This window comes from Girardinichthys multiradiatus, chromosome 17 (genome assembly GCF_021462225.1).
Source record: "Girardinichthys multiradiatus isolate DD_20200921_A chromosome 17, DD_fGirMul_XY1, whole genome shotgun sequence".
Lineage (NCBI taxonomy): Eukaryota > Metazoa > Chordata > Actinopteri > Cyprinodontiformes > Goodeidae > Girardinichthys > Girardinichthys multiradiatus.
In genome coordinates, this window is record NC_061809.1 from 13,169,731 (window position 1) to 13,180,537 (window position 10,807).

At 40.2% G+C, this 10,807-nt stretch overlaps 1 protein-coding gene across 1 annotated transcript; it reads right to left on the reverse strand.

Annotated features, from left to right (window-relative positions):
• Positions 1-655: 655 nt before the first annotated feature.
• Positions 656-9,535, reverse strand: tmem168a (transmembrane protein 168a). Its single transcript, XM_047390319.1, has 6 exons — positions 9,446-9,535; positions 7,437-8,364; positions 6,929-7,204; positions 4,920-5,062; positions 2,228-2,505; positions 656-1,426 (listed from the first exon to the last, which is right to left on the reverse strand). The coding sequence occupies exons 2-6, from the start codon at positions 8,271-8,273 to the stop codon at positions 876-878; spliced, it is 2,085 nt and encodes a 694-aa protein (XP_047246275.1). The 5' UTR covers positions 8,274-8,364; positions 9,446-9,535; the 3' UTR covers positions 656-875.
• Between the last annotated feature and the right edge of the window lie 1,272 nt (positions 9,536-10,807).

A 10,807-nucleotide genomic window follows, 5' to 3' on the forward strand; every position in this document is an offset into this window, starting at 1 on the left:
GGTCATCCCCTAACTTTGCCCTGGTAAGCAGCCCCTCCGACATCCTGAGACGCACAGACCCCGTGACCCCAACCAGCTGATGGACCAGCTGAGATGAAAGCTCACTGAGCAAATTAAGGTAGTACTTCATTGTTTCTGATTTGCACATGACCCGGAAAACACCATTCTCTCAATGATGCACGGAGGGGGCAGCAGTATGCTCTGGGACAGGGAAGCTGGTCAGAGCTGGTGGGAAAGATGCAATTCAACAAATCAGTTTTGAATATTATTGCACACAAAACAGATTTTTTTTTTTATGAGTTTATTCTTCAACATTAAAGAGATTTAACTACAAATGATGCTATCAGGCGTCTTTGGAAACACAGCTCCACTCCCTTTAAGGCAGCACCGCATGAAAGAACAGTCAAAAGGGATTCTGAGGTTCTGTGTAACAAAACACTGGTTCCTTGATGAGTAACTGCTGTGCTTGGTGAGTTGCTACTTCACAGCACGAATTTATACAAAACACAAGAACTCTTAAGCTTAATTGGGGGGAAAAAAAAGATGGAAAGTATTGACTTATAAAGAGTGGACACAAGAAAATCCCCAAATGATTTTTAAGGCAGTATGTTATAAATAAATGGCACAATTTGAAACTTAAAAAAATAAAATAAAATCAGCTACAAAACATGTTTTAATTTGGTTTGTCATCAACGACAAAGAAAATATGGTTACAAAAATTAGATAATGGTAATAAAAAACATAAAAACACATTTTCCAGATATAAAGAACTTTTGATTGACAATCATTAACAGAAAAATAATAATCAAGCCCTCTCTGTATGACAAAGAATAAAGAAAAACCCAAAACCTTCTCTTTTTTGATCCACCTGTCCCCTATGAATGTACCAGTTTAATGCCCTGCCCAGTGTCCAGAACAACTGGGGGGAACCAGGCCAGTTTACACCTTCTAAAGCAGCGAAGAAACACTGTGCACAACCAGAACAGGTTCAAGCCACAGCACCAGTTGGACAAGTGGATCAGCGGGTAGGTGGCCTTGGGGAAGTGGGTCTTCCAGTGTTTGGCCACGTCGTTCCCAGTGGGAAGGTGGAGTGTGTAGTCGCTCCAGCGTTTCGACACGCCGTACATTGCCGTCACAGACCTGCCCTTCTCAGTCCACTGGGTTTCGCTGGCCGGGTTGCAGTTGAACGCAACCCGTTCAGAGGTGAAGTCACCTAGGAGGGCGATGCCTCCGAACTCCGGGTCCAGCCTGGAGGGTGGCAGCTCGGCTCCCTGCACCGCCAGGTAGACGCCCTCCACTCTGTGAACGTCTTTGACCCACGGGAGGGAGTTCTCCGTGTCCAGTACTATGATGAGGCGTGAGCCGTGGCCAGCGTTCTTCTCCTTCCACATCTCCAGCAGCTGGTTCAGGTGCAGATTCTCACCTCCTTAGGAAAAATAAGGAGAATTGTGAGATGGGGGGAGCATGTGAGCACACAGCAAAAAACAAGATCACGCATTCAGTACTGTTCACAAGTTTCTGTCCAATTACAGATTTCTTCTAATTTTGCTTTTTGTGTCACACTTAAATGTTTAAAATAATTAAACTAATTTGAATCTCAGACAAAGATGACCTGAGAAAACACAAAATATAGTTTTCAAATTATGCTTTTTTCATCATACTGAGAGTTGAACATGGGGTCAGACGTGTCACAGTCTGGGGCTACTTGGCAACTAAAGGACCTGGACGGCTCTCATTGATGGAACCATGACTTTTGCTCTTAAGAAGGAGGTGTCTGGCTGACAGTTTATGCAGCAGAACTATAAAACAAAAGGACACTAGCAAGTCCACCTCTAATTGGCAAAGTAAGATTTATGACAAAAACAAATAAGAATACAAAAACCAAAAGACTTAAATCCGATGTTCTCAACTGGTTGCACTGGATTTTATTTGTGGGTATCAGATGAAAAGGGGCTGAATCCAAATATAGACCACACCTTGCATCATTTTCCTACTACTTCGTTTATGGAGTACTTCATGTTCCTCTGTCACATATAATCCCAATAAAACATGTAACATGATGAAATGTGAAAAGCTTCAAGCAATGTAAATACTTTTGTACTATAATACATAAACTATAGAATGTTTTCTATATAATGCCAATGTAACTATGAATATTGTTAATTTGCCAATAAGATTAAGAAGCAGGAGCTACATGGACAAATAAAAGTGACCGTGAGGCACTGACCTGCCAGAGTCCAGGACCCCGAGACTTTCTGAGAGTGTCCGCTGTAGAAAATCAAATATGTGTCATGGCGTGGGCCGTCTGCCGTTCGAAGCTCCAGAAAGCTGCGGAGCTTGTTCTGCACGGTCTCCAAGGTAACGCCGCTGGTGGAGTAGTCGCAGCCGAACGTCTGGATCATGTGGTGCGAGAAGAGGCGCTGCATGTCGTTCAGCATGGCAGTGGAGCGTTGGTTCAACTCCTGCACATGCTCAGGTGGTAGGAGACTGGGCTGGCTGTCGGCACTGGGGTAAAGAGAGAGATGTGAGACTTGGGAAGTCAAACAAGTGACACCGGCAAAGGAGAGATGAATGACTTGGTTTAGTGTCTCATAGGAGACAGTGAATGATAGAGTGGCATGCAAGAGTGGAGGAATTGTCTTCACTGCTGACGAGAAAGGTTACAGATAGGAGAGGACAAAAACAGAAAGCGAAACCACAACAAAGGCGCATAAAAAAAATACGAAGGAATAAATAGGTCAAGACAACAAACGGCTGAAAAAAGCTGAGCACAAAGAGGGTTTTGGATGCATGAGGCACAAGGCTTTCCTGGACAGTAACAACATGACAAGGGACACACACAACAAGTCAAGGCCAAGGGCTGCCATTCAGGGCAGCCATATATTTTCTTTTTTATCTCTGGGCCCTGATGTTATTCATGACCAAGTGGACGGCGAAGACATGCATCACACTTACAGATCTCTCCATACAGGAGCCATAATAATAAACCCCTGTGCCCCCAAACTTACTCTGGCCAGGACATTAAAATGTTGGTCAAAATGTCTGAAATGAAAAGTCGTGCTTTAAATCTTGAAAAAAATACTACTAAATAAATTGGAATTTTCTGTGACACCTCACCCTGAACACATTATCCCCAATATGAAACATGGATGTGGCTGCATCATGCTGCGAGGAAGCATTTTCTTTAAGTAGATGAGACCAATATGACACTTTGGTTGATCCCTGCACAGCAGAATCGCTGTGGTGACACATGGCGGTGGCAGCATGAAGGCGAGGAGATGCTTTGCGTGCATCAATTTTCTATTTCACATGTGTGGATTACTTAGTGTTGGTCTATCACATATGGTTCTGATAACATATATTAAATTTGTGGTAAGGGTAACACAGGTTGTAAAATTATACTACAGCTGAGTGGCAGTTAACAAACCTCCCCAAAAAAAAAACTCTTTTAATCATTTCAGATCCCTTAATGCCTTTAGGAGCCAAAGCTAGCACTTTGAGATTCAGACTGTATCTTCCCCTGTGACACCACCTCTTTCATCTTTAAAAATAAAAAAAATAAAAATCCAGTCCTTTTCTCCAAAGCTCTCTCAGAGCTTCACCCTTTCCCTCCTCTCTTAAAACAATCCTTCCCCTCTGTTGTCTGTCCCTTGCCTTCAACACCTTCCCTCAGTGCCTAAAACCTCAGATCTCTCTTCCTTTTGTTTTACCGAACTTGTGTCCCCTTTTCTTACCTCTCTGATCTCTCCGAGAGGATGTTGTTGTTATGAAAACCGGAGCTGCAGCCATCAAGTGGCCGGTTATTTATTGTTGGATTCTCATCATGCCGTCAGTCTTCCCTATGGACCCTCAAGAAACAGCCTTGAATACAGAATATCTGAACATCTATGATGAATCTAAAGTGTTTGGCCAAAATCACCCATTGCTACATGTGGAGGAAAAAGGGGGGTGCTTGAGAACACCATCCCAGGGTGGCTGCATCATGGTTTCTTGGTGTTTTGTTGAAGGAGTTACTGGTGCGTTTCACAAAATAAACGACAAGAAAAAAAAAGCAATATCTCAACATACCAGCCAGGCTGTTAAAGCTTGGTCTTTGCAAATGTACAATGATCCTAAGCATAACATTTTGGCTCAATCCCAAGGAATGATTTGATTTGATAATCTGATTTAATCTCAGAAGGTTGGAAAAGAAGGGTGTTTTGTGTCTTTTTATACAGTGAACCTAAATATCTAGTTTCATCAACTAACAGGCAATAAGCAAAGACAAGTGACAGCAACAGAGAAAACATACATTTAAAAATCACACAAACTTAGGTTACATTGCTTCCAAACATTCAAAATACAAAAAGAATTAAAAACAAAAACATCACTGTTGTGGCATAATTTCACACTGAAGCCTTTGTTTTGAGTATTTTTTTCAGGACTGAAAAGCTCCTGATGCCATGCACTCTAACAAGGCTCTTAGGGCCTTAGGAAAAGAAACAGGCCCACAGCATCACAAATCCCCCACCATGCTTAACAGTGGGCATGAGGTGCTTTTCACATTTTCATCCTGTTTCACACAAAACCCACCTCAAGTGAAGGGAGAGTGGGGGGAGGAAATCCTACATTAAGAAACATTGTTGAATAATAGAGGACCCCAGGACTCTGGGCTAATATTTGTTGTATTATATTGTGTAAAACATATTTTTTCTATTGTATTTTTTCTCCATTATGTAAATGGAGTCAAAGAAAACAGAGCATTTTTTTTTTTTTAGTGTGAGCTCATGCATCTGCAACTAATTTAATTTAAGGCTTTTCACACATTTTTACCAGGGTTGCAAGTACTTTAGGCGGTCTAAAAGTTCACCTTTTACAGCCCAGTTCACAATTAAAAAGGCAAACAAAGCTTCAGTCAGTAGAACATTAAATTCCAGTACCTGTAGTAAATAGTAGGTATTACCAGTGCATAGCCAGCACAGGTTCCTCCCAGGCAGCTGCCCAGCTCGTGGAACAGGCCGTGTGTCAGAGACTCCAAGGGCAACACCACCAGCAGAGCGCTGAGAAAGAGACCGTTGGAGGGCTGCAAAAATCCAAACATGCAGTCATGTTTGTTTACCACAAACAGCTCGTACCGAGATAATCAGACTCACTTAACTGGTGCTGACACATAAGACTAAAACACAGCCTGGGACTGACAGCCCTATTATCGAAGGGCAAAACATGACAGGCCAGCTTAATGGAGACAATGCTGTGTTACACTGAAGGCAAACAAATGAACCAGAAGTAGGTTTAGTGGTAGTGATGTTGTCTTGCAGATGCCGAATATTAAAGCTTGCAGTGTTTTTGGTCCACATATTAGGAAGGATGTGAGCATAAATTTAACTAAAATAAGGTGACATGGTGATCTCACCATGAAGCCTGCAGAAAATATAGCAAAAACAAGCCCAAATGTAGCTCTTCCCTCTTCTTCCAATAGTGAAGGATAACATGTCTAATGCTTGGTGGAGTTTATTGAAAGATTCGCTTCCCATTAGGGCTGAAACAATTAATCGGATTAATCGTAATTTATTGATTATTGAAATAATGTCAACTAATTTAGCAATCGAACAATCGTTATCTGGAATATAGTATACTGACTCTAAAACATCCCATTTGCTGAAAGAACAACCCACTCAGAGCAGTACTTAAGCCAAAACTACACAAAAAAAAAAAAATCACATTTATCATTTAAGATGGAAAATATTCTGTCTGTAAATATCCTCTATCCAGAACTCATCAAGTGGCATAGTTATAGCTTTACCTGTTTCAAATACTGCAACAAATCTCCTAAACACTCTAAAACAAAATCTTAAACACCTTTTGCTATACGATTATTAATTGGTTAATCAAACAAATAGTCAACGGGATGAGTAGCAAATTAATACTTAGTTGCAGCTCTACTTTCCAATACTTCTGGTGTATAATCAATAGCCTTTCAGAAACAGAACATGATACCAACAGGCAAACGCGGTAGTGGTAGTGTGATGATCTGGGGGTGCCTATGACCTAGACGACTTGCCATAACCATGAATTCTGTTCCGGCCATCAGTTTGTGACCATAAGGTAAACCACACGCAGATAATAAAGCAGGGCAATGATCCATGCACACCAGCAAATCCGACTCTAAATTGCTAAAAAAAAAAAAAAGAAGATGTTTGGAGTGGCCTAGTCGAAGTCTGGATTTAATGGCCATTCATCAGCTTTAGAGACGAGCACTTCTTCACACAAACCTAAATTGGTTTGGATAGCTTATCACCCTTACTAAATGGGCTCAGCATTTGAAAACTGCTTTTGTAATTCACTCGTCTGATAATAATATTTGATGATCGAATACATTCAAGTTGCTATTGAACCAATCCACACATTCAAATACATTTATACACGTAGCTTTGCAAAAAAGAAGACCTGCTTCGAGCTGTCTGGTGCCCAAACCATGACAAATCATATCCTGCTAAATCTTCATTTACATCTGCAAGAATGAAAAACAGTTAAATGGATTTACCTGTCTGACTTTTTAACGCATTTACTGGTACCACTGCAATTACAGCTCGCTATTTGCGAGAGCTGTTTTTGTATCAACAAAAAATTATGCATGTCTTCAATTAGGACTCACGCCCACGAGACTATTCCAAGGTAAACGGCTAATAAGGCTAAGTAAGTTATTGCTGCTCTTTATGCAAATAGATGGGGATATTTAAGAGCTAATTAAATTTGCTTCACACATGAGCATAAGAGGCTTAGTTTAAGGAGCGACTTAAAATCATATGCTCAAATTTGTAAGGGGGATGATTTAGAGAAGAACTCTCGAGATGATCTTTGAAGTGTTCCAGAAACACCTTCACATCCTGATTGTGGCAAAATTTCTGGGAATCGTAAAAATATCAAGTCTTTTAAATCAGTATCCTACCTGCCAGGACACAGCTCCCAGTATGACGGTTGACAGCAGACTAAAAAAGACGAGGCGTTCTGAAATGAGGCAAAAGTGTCGGATGCCCCGGGAGGCCATGACCTGGTCCAGACTGCGTCTACTTGACGGATGGGCCCGCCAGGCTTTCTGGCAGTCGGTCAGCTTAGTGTGGAAGCCCCAAATTGTGATCAGCAAAATTATGTGGCAGATGGCCCAGAAAAGGCCAAACAGGCAGAAGCCGGGGATCACTAGATACCAAAGCTCCAAGTGGCCAAGCTGTCCAAGACGGGAAAAGATAAAGACATATTCATTAAATAGAACCATATAGTATGCAGGGCATTACCAAAGTATTCACACTCCTTGTTATTTTCAAAATTTGGTGGCATTAAAACTACAAACTTCAATGCATTTTAAAGAAATTTTGAAAATAAGTAATAAAGCTACAGACTAGTACATTACATTCATTGATTGCTTTGAATGAATAATTTTTTAGGATTCATGTATTCACCTTCAAGGCAGCGAAGACAAAGAAGGCCAGCTCCATTAGGCACAGAGGAAACAGGGACAGTCTTCTCCACACATTCCCCAGTGAGAGCACTGGCATCCAGCGCTCACTGGGTCCAAGTCCACTAAAGTACACGTCCAACACCGGCTCACAGAGCTGCCTGCCCAGGAAGCAACCTAAGGCATAGGGGTTGGCTGGGATGCCTAAAGCCTGAAAGAATACAAGAGAAGTAACCAACGCAAAACAAATCAGGTTGGGCAAAGCTAGAAGGGATTTCATCCTCAAGTCCACAATGAGAGCTCCCAAGGCCACTACCAAGCCAACAATGGCTGCCGACATGTGAAGAAGCATAGTAGTGCTGGCGATTCCAAATCCCAGCAGCTCAAGCCACTCGGCTGACGTTAACAACATGGGTTTGTAACGGACAGAGTAGCATATGCGTTCAGTTACAGCCCAGACCGCCTTCAACACCACGCTGGCTACCAGGAGGTAGTTAGCGACAAGTTCTGTAACATTCGAATCCAAGGCGGGGCTGTTGAGGAAGCACTGGAGTCCGAGTAAAAAGCCGAACCACAGGTGGAACAAGCTGAGGCTGGCCTTCTCCATGGCAAAGTAGTAATGGAGGATGCTGGCGATTCCCAGGACGAAGAGGCCCAGGATGAAGATGACTAGGATCATGGGCTCGTCGGTCGCCTCCCAGCGGACGTACATGCCGACACATACTGCCACCAGGAGGTTGATGCTGGACAAGTAACCCAAGCAGCACACGGATGTAAACACATCCACCTCCTTAGGTGCTGCCTTGACTGTCAGCTCCTCTTCCTCCTCCTCCCGACCCATGGCTGGCTAAAAGTCAAATTATCCAACTACAGCAGAAAACACTGACGTTCAGGAGACTGCGCCTCATGTTGACCTTCCACAAAATCAACCCCTGGTAAGAAAAAAGAAAAGAAAGAAGGAATAATTGCTGAAAAAAAAAAAAAATATATATATATATATATATATATATATATATATATATGACATAACTCTAGGGCTATTTGTGCTCTGATCACTAGATAGGTGATTATGGTTTCACCTCAATAAGTATATTGTCAGTCTGTTTTTAATGGTGAAAACATATTCTACCAAAACAAATGTGATCTTTGGGTAGAATTAAAAGACTACCACGAGTCACTAACTTTACACTTATTTTGGGTCCATCTATAAATGACAATAATAAATGAATCTTTTTTTTTTTTTTGTAATTTAAGGTTACAGATTTACAAAGGTTTTCATATAAACTCACAGACATAAGCTACCCCGGAAAGTATCTCATTGTTCTTTCATTTGAGATTGTTTGCTTCTACAAACATTTTGAAAATGTTGCAGACATACCGACTCTCAAAGTTTAAATATTGAGTCTGCTAATCGAAATTATGGCTTTAAATGTATTAATTATGACTTTGTATTATATATTCAGCCATATTACTTAATTTCTTTCAAGTGGCAGATTGCATTGTATAACACAAAACTACTGGATACGAAGTAACAAAACACAATCAGATTCTTTCAGAACCTTCTACTGAATGTTGTCTCTATTAATACACGTGTGTCTTATCCATATCCAGAATAAACGTAGCTATGAACTATTTAATAACCAGTTTATGGACCAGTTGTAATCTTATTTACATAATTTCAGCTTTAAATCACCCTAACAGCTAAGAGTACTTTCTTCGAACAAGCTACAAAACCATTAGAACGTAACAAACAACGGCGAGCAGTGTTTAAGCAAATATTGAGGTCTTTTTTGGTCGGCGTTAAAAGCAAACTAAGGCCCTTTTGTCAGTTTGTGACGATGTGGCACTCACTGAGGCTCAAAACTTTGCTAGCTACGTTAGCCCTCTTTGCAAACACTACGTCTAATTAAAAGAACCTCTTTAACCTCTGAAAGCGATAAACTGTTTCTTAAAACTACAACAGAGGAAAATAAGTGTGTTAACTGTTTTTTAATCGTGAAAAAGGTGGCTTACATGTTGAGTGTTTAGCTGTCAGCAGCTGTGTTTCCGGATTCCTGACTACGGGATCTCGCTAGGGTCAAAACGTTTATGCTTCGCTTTGTCATACAGAAGAAACAAGCAATTGATTTCTTTAGCATAATACAATGCACAAAAGTATAATAACAATGTTCAACGGATAGACGGACGGAAGGATGGAACTTTTATACAACAAAGTTTAATAAAAGTTAGTAAGTGAAAAAAAATGTTCCACACTGCATCCAGATGTTGTGAAATCTGGAAAATAGCTCCATCAAATTCTGTATTTTTCTAAAACATACAGAATGAGCATGAACTAAATTTAACGTTTACAATTATAAAATGTTTGGGGCATTTATATATTTTCAATTAACATGTGATTCTTCAATTGCTTCACACCTGAACATTTTACATTGTGCACTTAGTAAAATAAAATAAGCTGATTGGTTTACTTCAATAAACAAATAAATGAAGGAAGAAAGAACCTGTTGCAAGATTTATTTAGCATTTCTATTGATCCAAAAATATAAACTTTACATACAGAGGAATAAAACAATATATACTTATACTGAGATAAAACGCAAAATAATTCAGAAACATGTATGTGTGCATTTTTACCTAATTCATGTGTGGTAGAAATAGAAACAGAGAACAAGAGTGAGTCTGAGAGCGTGCTGCTTTCATCAGAGATTCACAAAAGCCACAACTGACAACCCAAACTCTTAACACACATGCATGGCTGTATTTTAAAAATCCTTACATTTCAAAATAGGATGTAAATCGTTCTAAGAACTATAACGCCTGATTTATTTTTTCATTTTATGTTAATGGGAGTAAATACTTTAGAAAGGCACTGTGTGCCCCAGGATTAAAGATTTAGTTTCACATTAGCTTCTGTAAGCAGAAAAACAAAAAACAAAACAGGGATGTAAACTATGAGCACTTTTAAATAAAACACGTGTTTCTGACTACTAAACAACTCTTCAATTCCGTGAACAATTTCCTGAGAAGAAAGGATTTTCTGTCAGCATCTGTTGATTTTCAGCGCTCTAAAGGAACAAAGGAAGCTGACTAATTGATACTAATCCAGTCTTCTTTGCAGAAATGCAAAACAAGCTGTACAGTGCCTTTTGTTCAACTACAAATCCAGTGTTCTTGGTATTGGAGTTGCAAAAAAATCACTGACTAGAGACAATTGTACCAGCAAAACAAATCCCCAAAAAACAAGTACATTCTCTCCCTGTGGCGAGGCGGCAAAACAGGAAAATTTTAGTTGATTATGCAAAGACAGTTTTAGGAGTTTCTACTAATTTCTTCCAAATCCAAATGTCTGCACAGTAAACAGGAAAAATAATAGAA

Bases quoted from the DNA above. Each gene is read 5' to 3' on its own strand.
- tmem168a (XM_047390319.1), bottom strand. From the start codon at position 8,273: ATGGGTCGGGAGGAGGAGGAAGAGGAGCTGACAGTCAAGGCAGCACCT. The intron at 2,506-4,919 runs GTACTGGAATTT...TCTTTACCCCAG, and splicing joins ATACCTACTATTTACTACAG to TGCCGACAGCCAGCCCAGTC. The intron at 1,427-2,227 runs GTCAGTGCCTCA...ATTTTTCCTAAG, and splicing joins GGGGTCCTGGACTCTGGCAG to GAGGTGAGAATCTGCACCTG.